The 19,794-nt window shown below is 41.8% G+C and overlaps 1 protein-coding gene across 1 annotated transcript in view; it reads left to right on the forward strand.

The window, feature by feature from the left end:
- Positions 1-8,437: 8,437 nt before the first annotated feature.
- Positions 8,438-19,794, forward strand: part of LOC133460586 (sodium/hydrogen exchanger 3-like) — a 31,346-nt gene continuing 19,989 nt past the window's right edge. The window contains exon 1 of the mRNA XM_061741232.1: positions 8,438-8,908. Coding sequence (XP_061597216.1) covers positions 8,605-8,908 — 304 coding nt within the window. The 5' untranslated portion in view covers positions 8,438-8,604. The remainder of the gene's footprint in view (positions 8,909-19,794) is intronic.

Here is a 19,794-nt window from a genome sequence, read left to right on the forward strand (position 1 = left end):
AATAAAAAAAATCTATTCTATTTTAGAATGAATGAATGAATGAATGAATGAATGAATGAATTTATTTCGAACATGTATATAAAAAATAAAAATAAACAGTAACAAAATTTGACTTCTATTTTAGAATGAATGAATGAATGAATGAATGAAATAATTTATTTCGAACATGTATATAAAAAATAAAAATAAACAGTAAAAAAAATGTGACTTCTATTTTAGAATGAATGAATGAATGAATTAATGAATGAATGAATGAATGAATGAATGAAAGAATTCTCATATACTTATTGCTAAATCTTCATTGTCTATTAGTAATTTTAAACAGAGATTGAAGACCAGCCTTGTGGATCAAGCGTATAGAATTGCCTCCACTTAATGTGGACTCACTTCTGCACATGCACATACACACGCACACACACACACACACACACACATACAAACACACATGTGCATGCTCACACGCAAGCACACACACTCATCCAACTGAGAAATTGTTTGTAAATATCCATCTTATTTGAACGCTGTTTTTGTACTTGCTGTTATTATAATGTAATGTATTATCTTGGTGAGAACTTTGAATAAGCCCATTTAGGGCTTCCTTTCTCACCTGCACATATTTTCATGCTTTTATATTCATTTTAACTTTGTACCGTTTTCATGTTGTGCAAATAAATAAATCAAATAAATCAAATCAAATCAAATTTATTTCGAACATGTATATAAAAAATAAAAATAAACAGTAATATCTTCATATGCACATAGGTTCAAAAAAGGAGTAGGAAGAAGTATACACTTTTTCCTAGCTCCTACCCCTTTATAACTCTATGAATTTACATTATTGCTATTATTATATCTACACAATATCCATATAAATATAGTGTATATAAATACTACGTAAACATGCCTATTACTACATAATTATCCATATAAGTATATAGAAAATATAAATCTTACATAAATATGATATCAATATATAGAAAATACAAATATTATATAAATCTACATAACTATCCCTATAAATATATGTATGCTAAATACATAATAAATATATAATATATATTACATAATTATAACTATCCCTCTCGACCTATAATATATACTACATAAATATCCACATAAATATCTAAACATATCTTAAGCAAGTATAATATACAATTTTTCCATATGTTTTTGTATCTCTTTTTAAACAGATTTATGTTAGTACTTTCACAGTATAATTCCCATAAGTACTTATTTAAATGTTGATTGAGTGATAGTCAGATACACTACCATACTTGTTTTAATTAACCGCCTTCCTCCCAGGGGTGTCGGACCCCAGTCCTCGAGGGCCGGTGTCCCTGCAGGTTTTAGATGTTTCCCTGCTTCATTGCACCATGAAAAGTCATCAACAGAACTATCCAGACTTTGATAACAAGCTGGTGACGATGATTAATTAGAATCAGGTGTGTTAAAGCAGTAAAACATCTAAAACATGCAGGACACCGGCCCTGCTGGGTCTGGGATTCAGTTTGACACCTGTGAGACTAAGGATGGAGTCTCCTCCATTTATTCATATTATTAGTGTAGATTTAGGTGTGAAGCGTATTTATTGATTGATGATTGATTAAGCATCAGGTCCATTTCAGTGATGCTGATATTCGGTGTAATCTGATTACTATAATGGTAAATAATGTAATTTCAATCTTTAATATTTAAAATTCAGGTTTCATGTCCAAATTAAGTCCAATTTAAATCAGTAACATTTACTATTCATTCCTTTTCTGAGGTGGAGGGGGGTGTTGGAGGCTGGTTATTCTGGTAGATACTTTGGGACTAGTTAGTAGTCGTGTCGATTCTTAAAAGCACTGGAGTCAATCCTCCAATAGTGTAGAAATAGCAGTAGTGCAGTCGCCACACAGATCTGATCTCAGCTGATGGATGAAAACATTTATCGTCAGTTCAACATCATCATCCACTTCTCTGTGTGAGGACCTGCAGGTCTGGATCGGGACCCTAGTGGTCGGTAGAGGAAGTTGGGATGTTGTTTGCATGGTTTATTCGGTACTTTACCTGCAGACTGTCATCGTGGCGTTTATCCGGAGTGACTCAGCACTACGGAGGTGCTCCGACTTTGCGCAGATGTTCTGAAACAGTCGTGATAACCTGAAGGTGCTTGAGAGCTTCAGGTCAGCGCTCGTATCAAAGGTCACTGCACCGACGGCATGTTTAATCAACACTTCTGCGTGACTTAGCGGCAGCGTGCACTTGGACTCCTCGTTCCTCTGTCCAAGTCCATGCAGGTGCTTTTATTTACCGTCCGCACCTCAATGGCTGCGGCAGGTAAACACGGGAACAGTTATGTTGCATTTTTTGTTTCGTTTTGTGTCGTACTACTTCCACGGTGGCCCCCCACCCACGATTTTTGTGTCGTACAAACACAGCAGCAGGTTTTACCAGCAAGGTTCTGCTCAGTTAGAGATACAGCTAAGTCACCGTCTCTTACTTAACGCCTAATAATAGACAGACTCCAGACGAATCAATCAAACAGTTGTAGTCTAAAACAGTTCTGCAGAAAGCTTGGTGGAGACAGGAATGAGGAAAACTCCGGTTTTATTTCCTGTCAGACTCGGTGGACTTCCCCATCCCTGAACTGTCGATGCACACGATGACTCGTGTGCATCCGTGGAGCGACAGGAACCGACACGTTTAACGCTGAGCTTTGTTTCATGGTGTGTCGAGGAAGTAAAACCCATTTCAGTTGTAATGTTTTACATTTACACGTTTACAAAGTTGTGCGTTCCTTCCATTAAAGAAGAAATCCCCTCCATGGTCACTAATGTGACTTGAAACTGAAAGATTCAACGGTGCAGTTCTCCTCGGTGGTCCACTTTGGGTCCAACTAAAGTTGCTTTCGTTAACGAAAATTATGGCTAAATATCGTCGTCAACAAACCTTTATCACCTGAAGAAAACGAGACGCAACGAATATGCTGGTCATGTGACAACAACGATAATTAAATATATAATGCAATATTGTAGATGACCAAAACCAGACGAAATATTCTAACAAAGATCCTTAATCTCCATGTTTAAGTAGTTTCCTTTGGTTTAGTCTTGGAACCAGTTTAGTCTTTAGATCTTTGGATCCACTTTAGACGTGGAAAAGAAAACCCAATATGTTGTGGAAAAAGAAAAAGATGGGGAGAAATGCAGAAAAATAATGTTGTAAACTCAATTGAGAGTCTTCTGTATCTGGTATGAATGTATTCTTGAGTCTATAAGGTAATAATAATATAATAATGAGATGACCTTGTTTGAATTGTAAAATGGGTTTGGCTAAATACAATCTTTGACCAAAACTAGACTAAAATGGTCCCGGACAATTCTGACTAAAATAAGACTAAAATGCTCAGACTTTTAGTCGACTGAAACTTGACCCGACTAAAAGGAGAATGAACGTGACTAAAACTAATAAAACCTAAAATGATAGCTTGACCCAAAGACTAGACTGAAATTGAAACAGGCTGACAGAAACAACACTAGTTCCAACGGTGGAGTCCTCCTTGGCGGTCCACTTGGTTCCCACGGTGATGGATGATCTGACTCTGATGGACCTGGACCTTGGAGTCCACCTTGAATCTCTCTGGAAGTTGTTCTGGTCTCTCTGGTTTCCGTTCGTATCATCTGTCTCTTCAGTTTGTCCTCAGTTGTCCTCTTAAATCCTGAGACGCCACATTATCTTACATCTTTTCTCGGGGTCCCAACGTTTTCCTCCAGGCCAGTTTCATTAGTTGCTTTGTTTCTGATTTCAATAACCTTGAATCCTTGAATCCATAATTCTAAAGGAATGTCTTATTTTCATCAGTCAATGTTAAATTCTTATTTATTATTCTGTACGTCAGTTTTAAAGTTACTTCAGTGAACATTGGGGGTTTTCTTTCTTTAGTTCGAGGAAAGCAACACATTAGTCCACGTCTGAAGCCCCTGCCAGGGCCGTAACTGAGCCAAACACGGTCCAGAATTCTTACCTGCGTTTCTTAATTCTGGGACATTAATATTTTTAAGATTTTCTTGTGAATAATAGCTACTGTTTGTATGAAGTCCTGCAGATCTGAGTGTAAACCGTTCCTTCCCACTCTGATCAATGCAGGAAGTGGTTACTTGTTTTTCTTTACATTTGCTCTGAGGGACTATAAAATACTAGATTTCTAATTTATCCACAATTAATACTTCACTATGTCATTAAAGAATTTTGCTTGCTGGCCTAACAGCAGCAAAAAAGGTAATTGCAGTAAGATGGAAACCACCACACACCCTTAACATCTCCCATAGGTATTTGACTTTTCTTGATATTATCTATCTGGGAATATATACTGTCCAAATCCATAATGCAAAATAACAAAATATTTTATTTTGGTATATGGCAGCAGATCAAATTAAAGCCAAACTTAAAAGATGTATTTAAAATTGATATAGACTACCTTGTTGCAGCTTTCCTTGTCCAGTTTTTGAAATTATCTTTTGCCTTTGTTTTATTTTGTCCTTTTTTTTAAAATGTTTTATTATTAACTGTTTTCATCGAATGCTTAGGTCCGACGGGTGGGTTTGGAAGGGGGTGAAGATATGTGTATAATGTTTGTTTGACATCATTGTGGATGCCACCGTTTATAATTTAAAAAAAAAAAGAAATATAAATAAAAACATTTGATCACAAAAAAAAAAAAAACAGATTTCTGAAATAGCTGGTTTGTTCTGTTTAAAGTGTAACTTCAGGGATTGTTACCAGCTGGGAGGAAACAAAAAAAAAAACAACCCTGATTCTCAACTCTCACGGAACAGAAACTGTTTTAAGCTAAGGGTCATTTACCGGTTTCTGTCACCTAAACACACAGAAACGGCGGTAATGGAGGCTCAACAGGCCGCTGGTGTGCAGGAGAGGTCATGTTGGTCATCTGGTCGTACAGGCGTTCACTTCCAGTCAAACCTTGTTATTTGAGAGGTGTTTCACGACGATTTGCCAACGGAAGTCAGTCGTTGTCTTCTTAAGTAGTTTTAGCAACAAAAAATACTCTTTTCTCTTTGTCTTGATGTGTAGAATTAGTTCTGCCAAATTAAATTTGTCTGTGGACTGAGGTGGTCGTCTATGATGTTTCACATGTGACATGGTTGTATCGTGGTTGTTAATGTTGTTGTTACCGTGGTTTTTTAGGTGGTTTTCACATTTACCATGGTTGTTAAGGTGGGTGTCAAGGTGGTTTTCACATGTACTGTGGTTGTTTAGTTGGTTGTTAAGGTGGTTGTTAAGGTTTTCACATGTACCGTGGTTGTTAAGGTGGTTGTTAAAGGGAAAGTTCGTTTTTTTACAACCTGGACCTTATTTCTGGCATTTTTTATGGTCGTATACTCATCCAGGCAAGTTTGGTGTCATTTGGAGTCCTTCGGAAGATATGAGGGGGTTTTTTGCGAGCCGCTTCTTCATATAACGGTAGTGAATGGGGCACAGCGGGACACAGACGATGCACCGTCTAAATAACACATGATTGCCGCAAAACTCTTCATTTCTTTCATGAATCACTAGATCTACTTCCAGGACCTGTTGTCTACATCCGGGGCTTTGTGTGTAACAAATAAATCAGTTTGTAAACAAGACCTCTGACCTGCATGACGTCATCTCTGTGCGCGCATCCCAGACCAGCTCCGTGTACAGCTGGAGTTTGCTACTGTTAGTTTACTGTTAATTATTTGAAACATGTCTGAATATTTGTCAAATTCTGAGGTTGTGGACGACGACTTTGAATATGATGGACGTCCTTACCGTTTTGAGCCAGAGTATACGGCTGAAGAGCTCACTGAACGGAGGACAGAGTGCACGCACAGAGATGACGTCATGAGTTCAGAGGTCTTGTTTACAAACGGATTTATTTGTTACACACGAAGCCCCGGATGTAGATGAATCTAGTGATTCATAAAAGAAATGACGAGTTTCGCGGCAATCATGTGTTATTTAGACGCTGCATCGTCTGTGTCCCGCGGTGCCCCCATTCGCTACCATTATATGGAGAAGCGGCTCGCAAAAAACCCCCTAATATCTTCCGAAGGACTCCAAATGACACCAAACTTGCCTGGGTGAGTATACGACCATAAAAAATGCCAGAAATAAGGTCCAGGTTGTAAAAAACCAAACTTTCCCTTTAAGGTGGTTTTCACATGTACCGTAATTGTTATGGTGGTTTTCACATGTACCCTGATGCGATCTCACACCACAGTTCGGTTGTACCAGAGATGTTGTCTTCACGCCAGTCCAGAGACCCTCCATAGGCCGGTGACAGCGGTCAGAGTTCTCATTGGTCAAAATCTGTTTTATCGGAGTCTCATGTTTCCGTGACAACCACGAGCCAAAGAGCTGTAAAGCATGGCAACACAGGACAGCGACTACACTTTTTGATCCAGCATTAGATTGTTGCATTGTTTTTTTTAAATTTCAATACTATACGGGCTGGAAAGAAGCACCACCACAGCAGGAAGTCGTTTGTCCACGACTGGTGTTACGTTTACCAGCGATGCCATGAAGACACATGATTCCCTCCTTGGTGTGTGCTTTCATGCAGTCAAGCTTTTAGGGTGTTCTGCAGTTAAAAGACGATCTCTTTGCTCTACTGTGTGATCCGCGGTCCTGACTTCTGATTTATTCAGTCAGAGATTGATAAAAATGAATAGAAATTATCTGGTTTAAGCAAGTTTTGTCTGAGCTCATCTGAAGGCCTAAATGTCAGTTTACCTGCTGTCTGGTTGCTTAAACAGAGCTGTGAATTCTCACATTTGAATATTTCTCACAACAACCTTAATGATTTTATTTTAAAAGAGATGAGAAAACTAGAAATCTTTTCCTATCCTGATTTGAGAGGATAAAAAAACGTAACGCAGGCTGTCAGATGAGCAAGTTTCAGACTCATCCACAGTTTCGGTGTCGTAACACTGGATTTGCAAATGTGTTGTACTTGTTGAACGATGAAATGTTTTGGGAATAATTTGAACGTTGTCCTTCATTATCATCAGCTCGTGTAACCTGGTTTCATCCGGTCTCATCTACCGCCACCAGTCCTTCTTCAAGTGGCCCGTAATACTGGAACAAACCCTCAAAGAAGCTTCTGAGCTTCGTGGCTGAGCGTCTCACAGCTGAATAACTTGGTGTCATCTCAACTACGAGGGGAGTTTGGGGAAAAGAGGAGATTATTCCTGCCAGCGGCGATCAGTCTGTTCAAATCCTCCCTCAATATGATGATCAGTCCACTGATTGACCCCTGAACCCTTTTTCTTCTTATGCAATATCTGACTACCATCCTGTATTTACCTTAAATCATTTATATTTTATTTTAATGTATATCTTTGCATTTGATTTTTTTTTACTGCACTGTATTTTTTTAATAATTTAATTTAATTACATTTTTTACTTTTTATTTTTTTACTTTTTATTTTTTTACTTTTTACCTTTTTTATTTTACCATTTTATTTTAATGTATTTCCTTTCATTATATCTTACTTTTTAATTATTTTTTATTGTAATTTATTTCATTTTATTTTATTTTACTTTACTGTATTTTTTCATAATTTTATTTAATCTTTTACTTTTGACCTTTGTATTTATTTATTTTATTTTAATTTATTCCATTTTATTTTATTTTTTATCTTTCAATTCCATTTTATTTTAGTTTATTTCATTTTATTTTATGGCACTGTATTTTTTCATAATTTAATTAAATTAATTTTTTTTTATATTTACTTTTAATTTTTTACTTTTTTTCTTTCTTTTATTTTATTTTACTTTTTATTTTGGAATTCTATTCTATTTGAATTTATTTCATTTAATTTTATTTTTTTCAAACCACAATTAAAACAACAATTTCCTGAAGTTTCCAGATGTTTTGTGGTAAATGAGGTAAAACAAATGGAGGAAATCCTTTTTCAGTCCTTGTGAAGGAGACAAAAATGAAGTCCAAATAGGTGTATTTGTATTAAGGCGTCTTATTTGCGATCACATTCACCTTACTTACACGAAAACTTTATTACTCTTAATCTGTGCTGCACACTTACTTACTTCATGTAAATGTGTTTAAACATTTTCAGACAGTAATTTTATACCTTTTTTCTGTTGTATTTTAAGATGTTATGCTGCTAGTGCCCACTAAAACCCCAGTCCTGGGATCAGTAACGTATCCTATCTTATCTTAGCAGACAAAGAAGTGCTTGAATTGTCTTCACCTGGTTTACTTTCACTCAAAATTTCCTCGTTCACCATCTTAAATGACAAAAATAAGAGCGTCAATTCTCCCTTTGAGTAAAGTGGCCAAACGAGCCGGTCTGGGTGCAGGAGTGGGAGGGGGGTTGTGGGTAATGGAGTGGGCGGGGCCTCACCTGCTGTAAAAACCTGCATCCCATCCAGGCAGGAGGACAGAAGGAAGCTCATCATGTTCTGCTCGTCTGAAGGCGACGTGGCCGTCTGGACCGGAGTGAGAGGGAGCCGGTAGGGGGACGGGGACGGGGACGAGCTTCCGCCGCCTCAGGTTGACCCCAGCGAAGAGCCGTGTAGATAACAGTTCCCTTAGAGTTGGTTTTATTTGTTTTAAACATGTCAAGAGTTTGGCCACTTGCACTTTTTCTCTGCCTGATGCTGATGGTGTCCAGAGGTCCGAGCCTGGCGAGCGAGGACTCGGGTCACGGGGACTCGGGTCACGGGGACTCGGGCTCTGACCACGGGGGCTCCAGCGCCGGGAACGGGACCGGCTCGGGTCACGGGGACTCGGGTCACGGGGACTCGGGTCATGGAGGTGGACCCATCACCACGCTGCCCATCGTCACCTGGAAGTGGCACCATGTCACCACGCCGTACCTGGTGGCGCTCTGGATCCTGGTCTCCTGGATCTGCAAACTCAGTGAGTCTATTTCAAGGAGGGTCGAGTGGTCGAGATCTAAAAATAAAGAGAAAGTTGACCCATCTAAGAAAATCCAATGATAATTTCTAGCTATTTTTACAATTAAATGCCAGAAACAATCAAACGAAAACGTAGAACCGGTCTCCTCAGTCCGATTTACGGCCGTAAATCCGTCAGGAACAATCACTTCACCCTCCTGCGGCAAAAAGAAACTCAAGAAATCCTTCCCTTAGGATTGTTAGGGTTTATGTCCTTATAGAGGACATAAAAGTTTAATTTGTGTATTTAGAGGCTCAGAGTATTTTTAATATATTTAACGTGCGTATCGGTGATAAAAGTTAAGAAATTTAAGTTTTACGTGGGTTTGGGGTTCAATTAAAAGTTCTCTTCCTCATCCTTCAGCCGTTTCGTCTTTAGCTTGTTTCACGGACACCTACATGACACTCCCACCCCCGTGCTTGACAGTTGGAGAGATCGTCTTTTCTCCACTTTCTGTCTGCAGCTGTCTCAAATTAAACATGCATTGGTTTGCAGCTCAAAATCATTTTAAGTGAAGAGGAAGAGAACCCCTCCAGTGGTCAGAGCATTGCATCTTCCTGTGCTTCTGCAGCTTCAGCTCTGAAAATGGGAGGTTTATTATATTCTTCCTTTTCTTATTTCATTGGATAAAAAGTTTTGTTTTGTTTGGGATGGACCTGAAGTCTTTTTTGCACGTGAAACAGTGGATGTTGTGTGACTTGAGACTCCGCAGAGCTGCATCCAAACCTGCAACAAGGCTGTTTAACTTTGAGCTAAACTTCGTTGTGGTTTAATGAATCTGGAGCTTAATTAGCCGCATGCTGAGAGCGCGACTGTCCCTCCGTGGTTCTGGACTCGGTGGCCGGGTGGCCGGGTGGCCGGGTGGCCGGGTGGCCGGGTGGCCGGGTGGCCGGGTGGCCGGGTGGCGGGTCCATGTGGGACCTGAACCCAGCTGATGGACACGCCACATGGGTAACGGGTGGATGGTTCACCAGGATGTTTTGGAGCCTTGCAGGAAGAAATCTCCCAAAACAACAGGTTTAATTATAAGAGCCCTTAAACACCGAGCCCAAACCCGGCTGTCGGGAATCCTGCAGGATCCGGGAACACCTTGGTTCGTGAAAACCCGGTACCTCACTGAATAATGGCTGGACCGCTAGTGAGTTTCCATGGCAACTAGAACTGTGCAAAAGCTGAATATCCCAGAGAAAAACCTGCCATGGAAACATCTAGAATTAATAAAAAACCCGCCAAATGATGCAGAAAACGTTTAATGTTTTCATGGGGGGGGTTCAGACCTGTCTCCAGCATCACTGGACGTGACGCCGTTGGTCATGTGACCAGACCACCTGACCATTTAAACAGCTGCCTTCGGCTCCCGTTGACTGTTTTTGCAGCAGCGGTAGCGTCTTTGAAATGGAGATCGTCTTCCATCCTGCAGGACGAGATTCTCAGAGAGTCTCGCGGGACGACATTTCATAACAATGCTCATTAGCAAAAGGCCATTCAGTGAAATGTAAATGTAAATAGTTGTGCTGGAGGGTCTCTGACCTCTGCTTAATATCCCACAGGAGGAAGCGGCGGCCTTGTCTAGGTGTCATCATATAATATTGCCATTAGCGGCTCCTGTATACACAACACATGTGGACAATGTCACCGAGTGACCTGTGTGTGTCGATAAATATGGGACAGCAGCTGATGTGATGCAGGTCAGTGGACACCAATGACCCCAACATGGGAGTAGGCCTCCAGACCCAGAGAAACTCCTCCCCTGCAGTTCCTCTACTGACCACTAGGGTCTGGATCCTGACCTGCAGTTCCTCTACAGACCACTAGGGTCTGGATCCGGACCTGCAGTTCCTCTACTGACAACCAGGGTCTGGATCCTGACCTGCAGTTCCTCTACTGACCACTAGGGTCTGGATCCTGACCTGCAGTTCCTCTACTGACCACTAGGGTCTGGATCCTGACCTGCAGTTCCTCTACTGACCACTAGGGTCTGGATCCAACAGAAAGTTCATGTCTATTGACCTCCAGGTTAAAATGTCCAACTTTACAACAGAAACAAACATTTTTACAGTCTAGTACAACAACATTTTTGGACATCCTTGACGACTGTTCAGGGATTTACTTTTACCACTTTTCCACCAAACCGGTTCCAGGTTCTGGTTCTTGTTCTCGGCCAGTGCTGAGTTTGGAACCGGGCTTTCTGTTTCCACCGACAAAGAACTGGCTCTGGTTCCAAGGTAGCACCAACTCTTTGCTGGTTTAGAGGAAAGAACTGCTTACGTAAGCGGAGGGGGTGGAGTTATTAAGACCAACGGCAATAGCAAGACTGGGAGAGGGAGACATTCAACTTTCACGCAAACGCAGCGACGTAATGACGTGGCTCCCCTTAGCACCTTAGCTGTGGAAAAACAAACCCGGTTCTCAGCTGGTTCGCAAGTTGAACGAGTTGTGAACTAGAACCAGCACTGGAACCGGTTTGGTGGAAAAGGGGTGTACCTCTTCAGGTAAAATTAAATCGAATGGCAAATTTATGTATAATTAGATAAACTGGTCAGTTTTCTAAAGCAGTGGTCCTCAACCTTTTTTCAGTGATGTACCCCCTGTGAAATATTTTTTCATCAGTAACTGATTTATTAAACATAAAAATATTGCTGCTATGCTTCAACCACGACTCCATCGTTGGTCCAAGTGATTGACAGGTGAAGCCAGGTGGCATTTGACAGGTTAGGTGGAGCCATCCTGGTGTGGGGGATACTCTGCGGTTTTAGGATAATAAGTTGAATAGCCTACTCCTGAAGATAAAATTAATTTTATGAATTTAGACTTATATTTTCCTCAATTATTTATGAAATATTTATTTTTAAAGGATTTTTGCATGGATGCTACTTTTTAAATATACTGTATGTATATTTTAAAATTTCACGTACCCCCTGGAGTGCCTTCACGTACCCCCAGGAGTACGCGTACCCCCATTTGAGAACCACTGTTCTAAAGCTCACGTTTCTTCTTCACGGGTTTTTACAAAGTTTTATTTTATCCCACTCCCTTCCGAAGCCAGTTGAGGTTTAAATACCGTACAATACTTCCACATCTTTTCCCGATCTCCAGTCGACTTCTGCAGATTTGCTCCGAACACAACATTAAAAATAAAGGTGAATATCGTAGGTGTTGGTCTCCCGATGATGTAATCTGCATTTATTCCCCTGAGACTGTGTAGGTGAGGTCACAGACGACAAGTTTCCATGACACCAGTTGGATTTTACTCAGCTGAGTAAGTTTGTGTGTTCAGTCGCTCGCATGACCCCCCCCTCGGCACCGTTCAGCCGACCTTTCTCTGTAATGTTCAGAGCTCCGGCCGTCACACAATGATTGAAAGAGGCGAGCAAACGACCGGCCGCCGGGATAAATTAGGTCATTTGTTAATACGCCTCAAGAAGGTGTTCATGTGCAACTAAACATGTTTAAAATTAGAGTATCTCCACCCTTTTGACTTGTTCAGTGGACCAGACTCCCCGTTCATGGTCCACCCAGGTAAAACTTTACTAAAACAAGTCAAACACTTGGAATAGTTAACCACTTTCATCATATTTATCTGGGCTTATGCGGAGACACGCAGAGGCTCACACCTGTGTGAGATCAAATCATCAAACCAGTCCGTCTAACGGGGCCATTGTCTATTGTCCCGTTCAAACAGGACGGGACTGTTGGCCGGAGAAACCAAAACCAACGAGTCTGCGCTCACAGAATTGAATGCAGCCCTGTTTCTGAAAGAGCTGGGATGTTTTCCATACGCTAAAAACTTAAAAGACACTTGATGACGCAACATCACTTCTCCAACCCTTAAAGGAGCTTGAGGCCGGATTGTGGCAGGATTTATGAAAAAAATCCGTATACATTTTACGTTTTCTAGTAATAATGTCAGATGAAGCGTTCCAAACCCAAAAGAATGAGCCCTCTAGTGTATCTCTCCTTTGCCTTGAACAGGCTGTGTGCTGCAAAATGTGCTGCAATTCGGGCCCAAATTTCCTGCGCTGGGCTGCGGATGTGACGTCACATGACGCTGCATACACGTTTTCCCCGTTCTCCCGTGCCGGCTTCACTGTTGGCTGCAGTACCCCCGACGGCCGTCGTGGCGAAGGGTGGCGCTAGAGAGTCTCATTTCTTAAAAGGAGCCTCAAGCTCCTTTAAGAGGAGGAAGGGTGGGAGGCCGAAGATGGCAGGATCCAGAGGAGGAGGATGAATCCGGTGATGAGGCAAAAAAAACCCATCTGAGGTTGTTTCCATCTGATTTAACTGCGGATCATTTAAACCGGTTCGTCTTAGACCTTAGCCTTGGCCTAAACTCAAAACCGTCTGGATTAGATAGTACAAGGTTCAAAATATCTTTAGGTATCTGAGAGGTTTGGGGTCTTGCAAAGACCTAACACTTGCTCAGGCGACCCAGATGAGGAGGATGGAGCCTCAGCTTGAGACCTAGCATCTCACATCCATGGATCTGTTTTCAGTCCAGAGACATTTGCCACTCTGGCCCTTCTTTTTCCTTTCACCCGTGATGCCCAACGCAGTAAAGGTCCTGCAGAGAAGTGGTCCTGAAGACCCCCTGGACCCTACTTCCACAGGACTTTGAGGGGGCTTTAACTTCCGGCCTTGTCTGTGGCAGTTCCTGTGGAGGTGTTGCAACCTCTTCCTCTCAAAGCCCTCCTCCATCAACCCTTCCCACGGCATGGTGAACTCCAGGGAGACAACGTTTTATGGTCCTCCTGACAGCAAGATGATATCGGGTCTCGCTTACATGCCAGGGAGATGTGAGCTGCCTGGTCAACCGCCAGCTGCCAGTCCTTAGCTTATTTAATGTTATTATTAGCTTCTCTCTCTATTCCTTTTGTTTGGTTTAACCTTCTGCAGATGCTTTTGGTGACGGCCCTAAGCACTTGATGAGGACCCCAGTGGTGGCTTTTGGGCAGCAACCCAGTATTGGTTCAAGGCTGCCTCGTGCCGTAGTATTGGCCGAGACCCAACAGGGCAGACTGGAAGGACTAGGGAGAACCTCATACCCCTTTTCCACCAAACTGGTTCCAGGCTGGTTCTGGTTCTGAGCCAGTGCTGAGTTTGGAACCAGGCTTTCTGTTTCCAGGGACAGAGAACTGGCCAGAAGAACCGGTTCCAAGGTAGCACCAACCCTTTGCTGGGCTAGAGGAAAGAACCCCTTACGTAAGCGGAGGGGGCGGAGTTATTAAGACCAACGGGAATAGCAAGACTGGAGATGGAGACATTTTCAAATAAGAATGAATCTGTATGCAGCAAAGCATCATGTATCTGAGGAGGAGACAACCTGTCTTTTAGAGATGTGTCCACAGAGGTGCTACATGGACCAAGTCCTATTAGAGCAGATACCTTGTTGTTGCTGCAACTTTCACGCAAACATAGTGACATTTGCACAACGTAATGACGTGGCTCCCCTTAGCACCCTAGCTGTGGAAAAGCAAACCGGTTCCAGGGCTGGTTCTGGTTCTGGGCCAGTGCTAAGTTTGGAACTGGGCTTTCTGTTTCCACTGACAATGACCTGGCTCCGGGTCATGGAGGGTGCTACGTGGACCAACTCCTATTAGAGCAAATACCTTGTTGTTGCTTCATTTTTCTTGCAAATACAGCGACGTAATTGACGTTTGCAGCGACGTAATGACGTGGCCCCCCTTAGCACCCGAGCTGTGGAAAACCAAACCGGTTCTCAGCTGGTTCGCAAGTTGAACTAGTTGTGAACCAGCGCCAGCACTGGCCTGGAACCAGCTCTGGAACTGGTTTGGTGGAAAGGGGGTATAGATAGTTAGGACTAAGAACTTGCCGCGGTGTGGCTCTGCTTGCTGGAGGTCAGGTCGTGTGACTTTCCTCTCCATTACTGTCTCTTATCTTGCCCAGGTGCCTTGGTATCTCCACCTCAACAGCTGTCCTGGACTAGTTGCCTCCACTCCTGCCCCTGGAGACTTTGGAGACTGGTACAGCAGAACCTCTCTTGCTCACAAGACCTTGAGCACCCCCTCAGCAGATTTCAGCTTGCAGGATTTCCATCTCACACAAACTTCTAAGTGAACCCAACTGTCCCCTCGGGTGGTGGCTGACTCTCCTCCCCAGGGCTGTGATGATGGAGGTATGACCCGTCCCAACAGCCTTTCCACCCACTTCAGGGTCTATCCGCCTCCAGGCTATGACACTTTGGTCAGCTCATCCGTGACTCCTCAGAGTCGTGGTTGCCAGATTCCAGAGGTCGGACTTGGGGCCTCTACATTCTGGTTCAACACCCCATAACTGCCGAACCAATGGGACCACTATGGTGCAACTGGTGACGACGCCAACATCGACTAACATCGGTAGTCTTTGCAAAAATTTAAATTCTTGGCCGGAATAAGACAATTTGCAGTGCAGACCAGTGGAAAGAGTCCAGATTTACTTTACGGGGGGGAAAAAAGTTGACAAACTTCAACAAAATCAACATTAGTGTCTTACGTCATTGCCTTTGATGAACGAGGGAAGTCCTTAAATGCACATTATGCAACAAATTGAAGAGGATATGAAGATAAACTTGCTTGTGCATATTTACGTTACTTTAAAACCTGGTAAAGAGGCTGAACTTTCTTTATTTCCCCACATGTCTGTGCATTAGTCTGAAGAATTGAAGAAAATCCCGGATTGATCTCAGATCATGAAACAAAAGGAATCAGTCGTGGCTCCGTGATACGACGGCAGAAGTTTATTCACTGAATGTTTGAGTACAGCTCACCCATTTCACTCACGAAAAGGGAGTTTTTAACCAAGATTGAGTAACGTGAGCAACAATCATTACCTTAAGGCTTAAGGCATGCACACACAGAGAGTCATCTCAAACCTGAGCTGGATGCGTTATGACCGGAAAGCACAAACAAAGCCGTAACTCCAGCGTGACTGAATAACCAGAGATCTCCGTCACGTCCGTGGTCTCCCCCTCCTTTAAAACAGACCTGACGGTTGGGCTCGATGGTACCGCAGACATGTGGCTATAAAAGGACGGACAAAGGTTTCATTCACTTCTGAAGTCGCCGCTGACCAAACATTTCAGAGTGATGAGGATACATGGGATCCTACACCCCTGGCTGCTGGGGTTGGTGCTTCTGGTTTGGTTCGTCTCACCTCTGAGGAGTAACGCAGCGACTACAGATCGAGAGTCCCACCAGGTTTCCAGCTTGAATCAGACCGGACACGACCGCGGCTCTGACACTGGACACGACCAAGACTCTGGTACCGGACACGACCGAGGCTCTGGTACCGGACATAACCGCGGCTCTGGTACTGGACACGACCGAGGCTCTGGCTCTGACACCGGACACGACCACGGCTCCGGCTCCGGACACGACCACGGCCATGGCGCCAACATCTCTGCAATCCCCATCGTCACCTTCAAGTGGCACCATGTGCAGACCCCCTACATAGTTGCATTATTTATATTGGTGTCATTTTTGGCTAAACTGGGTATGTAACTTATAAATGTGCTAGAAAGGTGTTTGTTGTGGTAATTGACCCTTTGTGAAGCCCCGCCACCGTCACTAGGTCGGACAAAACTGTCATCTCTCCCGTCCGCTTCCATTGTAAAAATGGGGTTTTACATCACTTTATTTCTAATTATTGTACCGAAGAAAATCAACAGCAACTAGATATGAATTAAAAGGAACACTTTAGGTACAGTGTAGTTAATTTAATACAATGTTTCCCAACCCTGGTCCTCGAGGCACACTGTCCTGCATGTTTTAGATGTTCCCCTTCTTCAGCACACCGTGATACAAGTGTCTGTGTCATCAACAGAATTGTGCAGACCTTGGTGACAAGCTAATTAGGACCATTAATTACAATCAGGTGTGATGATGAAGAGAAACATCTAAAACATGCAGGACAGTGGTTTTCAGCGAGGTTTTCAGCGAAAACGAGATCTTTTGAAGAGTTTAGCTGATAGCACAGTGGAAGGTGTGGTCCACTTAGCTTTATCGTAATTTACGGTTGGTTTTGTGATGAAATGTGTTCCTGTGATTCTCTCTGGGTAGCGGGTGTCACATTTACAACCGGTTAACTATTTTAAGATAAATAAAAAAAATGCTTCCACAGTTGTAGCTGCCGCCGAGCCGACTTTGTTTTGGAAGTACAGATCAGATTTCTGCCAGTTTGGGGATAAAAATACGCTGCACCCTCTACGACACTACAGGTGTTCCTTTTTACTAAAACGTTTAAAAAAAATAATCCAGTGATTTAAATTTCGATACAAGATCAAGTACAAACTAAGCTTTTTCCATTGATGTGAACGAGAGAGATGGCTGTTTGGTCCAACCGGATAAACCAGATGTAGCAACGGAGGATGATGTTTTCTGATTGGTCAGTCAGGGACCAATCAGAAGGCTGACAAAGGGTCAATTGTTAGGACGTTATCACCATCTATACATTTCATTGATACTGACACTTGTGGATGCTCCAGTTGTTAGTCGTCTATGACTTTTAAAAAATGAAGACATTTTATTACTTTATGCTTAGGATGATGTTCTTGATCACCATCAGCATCCACTCCAGCTGAAGCTGCCATTTAACCTTTTTGGAGCCTTCCGTACGTATCCTAGCTTGATTTTGTCAATCTTTTCATACGGAGCCATAATTCTTAATATAGACTAGACGGGATGTACCCAAAAAGTGAATGTAAGGAGCATTTATGGGTACAAGTCGGGAACCGGCCTACTTTACATATTTCAAGGGTGCTGAATCCAAAAAAAAACGGTACCCGAGCGAAATCTTGAGTTTTTGACCTTCTAATTTGCATATCACAATGGCCGCCAAACTGCCTGTCTTGCTCAGTCGTTGGACCATTTTCCCCAAGTTTTTTTGTAAGTAGGCATTCAAAGATGATGAATTAAGTGTCTAGATCTATAGTCTAGGGTCAGAACAAGGATACAGTGGAGGCTCAGTGCCTTTTTTATGTATATATATATATATATATATATATATATATATATATATATATATGCAAAATACCAACTTTTAAGGTGAAATTAAGCATTATTTGTGTCATTTTTTTAAGTCCGACATAAATATTCAGTCAATATCACTCTTAAATGTTCCCAGTGTATATATGATATGTGATGTATTCCATATTACATAATAACTAAGAAAAACACCATTGCAAGTTGTTTGAGAATTCATTTTTTTTATGCAAACAAAGCATAATGCTCTTAATTAAAACATCGAAAAATCCAAGTGAATAGGGAAAAAAAATGAAATTCCAGACAACTTGCAATGGATTTTTTTCTTTGTTATCATATAATATGGTGTACATCATATGTCATATCAACAGGGAAAATTTCAGAGTAACTTTTATTTAATATTTATGTCAGCCTTAAAAAATGACACCAATAATGCTTAATTTCACCTTAAAAGTTGGTATTTTGCATATATATATATATATATATATATATATATATATATATATATACATAAAAAAGGCACTGAGCCTCCACTATATCCTTGTTTGACCCTTGACTATCGATCTAGAAACTTAATTTCCTCATCTTGATTGCCTACTTACAAAAAAAAGTAGGAAATGGTCCAATAACTGTGCAAGATGGGCAATTTGGCAGCCATTTTAATATGCATATTAGAAGGTAAAAAACTCAAAATTTCACTCGGGTACCGGTTTTTTTGGACTCAGCCCCCTTGAAATATGTAAGGTAGGCCGGTTCCCGACTTGTACCCATAAATGCTCCTTACTTCTTATAAAAGGCCTTTTTTCTGAAATCCGTCTAGACTAATAGTAAGGATGAACAAGTTCACGGTTCTCCAACGGCCTCCGCAGTCACTATTCATCCACAGTAAAGCTTGAAGAATGTCGATGGTGCAGTTTGAAATATTCTGTTTCAGACATTACAAATACTAAGTTGTGTTTTTATCACACTCAGAGATCAAACCCTAAATATTCAACAGATATGCGTGAGCTCATGCACTCATGACCTAGCGACCCGTAGGTGAGACATAATTTGTTTTTTTAATGAATGAATGAATGAACAGGAGTATTTCTATAAAAATACACAGTTATGACTAAATGGTGAAAGACAACTTTGTTCCGTTAGAGGTGCACTTTGCTGTATCGTGAGCTGTCTTTTAGGATATACTCGCTGTGTGGTCAGAAGTCGTATTGCTGCATAGCGTAGCCTAATTGTTTAACTTTCGCAGATCTTAACCTCGGGTGATCTGACAAGAGACGTAAAGGTCATACAGGTTTCCACAGTTGAAGGAAACTTCAGGCGAGTGTTGTCGCTCTCGTGATTTACGACGGTATTTTTAAGGTGGCAGTCGAAGCAAAGATTTGGAGATGCTGATTCTTGATGACTCCAGCAGGGCCACGTCATCTCTGTGGGAAGCAGAGATGAAATCCTGACGCCAGCAAACTGGAACGCCCTAGAAATCGATCTAATAGGCGTCAAACAGGCTCCTGTTTTGTGTTCAGAGAACAGTTTTGTCTGTTTTTGTACAACTTTCAAAGGTTAGAGGTGTGTGTTGAGCCCATAGATCGTATAAATATGGGATGAACCCTCCGTGACATCACCCATATTTTTCTAAAAAGTGTTTTTTAACCCTCTTTTTACTTGTACTGTATGACAAAATGAAATAAACTGGAACACACCCACCTTATGCCATTTAAAATTAGTTATTTTATGTCTTAGCACAAATATAAAAACAGCTTCATAAAAGAGGAGAATAACAGATTGAAGTTTCCTTAATCTTCAACCACCTTTGAATGGAAACGTAAGTCTGGTGGTGCGAGGTGAGCAGAGTAGCAGCAGCATCACGCGTCAGTG

The sequence above is a fragment of the Cololabis saira genome, chromosome 15 (assembly GCF_033807715.1).
Source record: "Cololabis saira isolate AMF1-May2022 chromosome 15, fColSai1.1, whole genome shotgun sequence".
In the NCBI taxonomy this organism is placed as follows: Eukaryota; Metazoa; Chordata; class Actinopteri; order Beloniformes; family Belonidae; genus Cololabis; species Cololabis saira.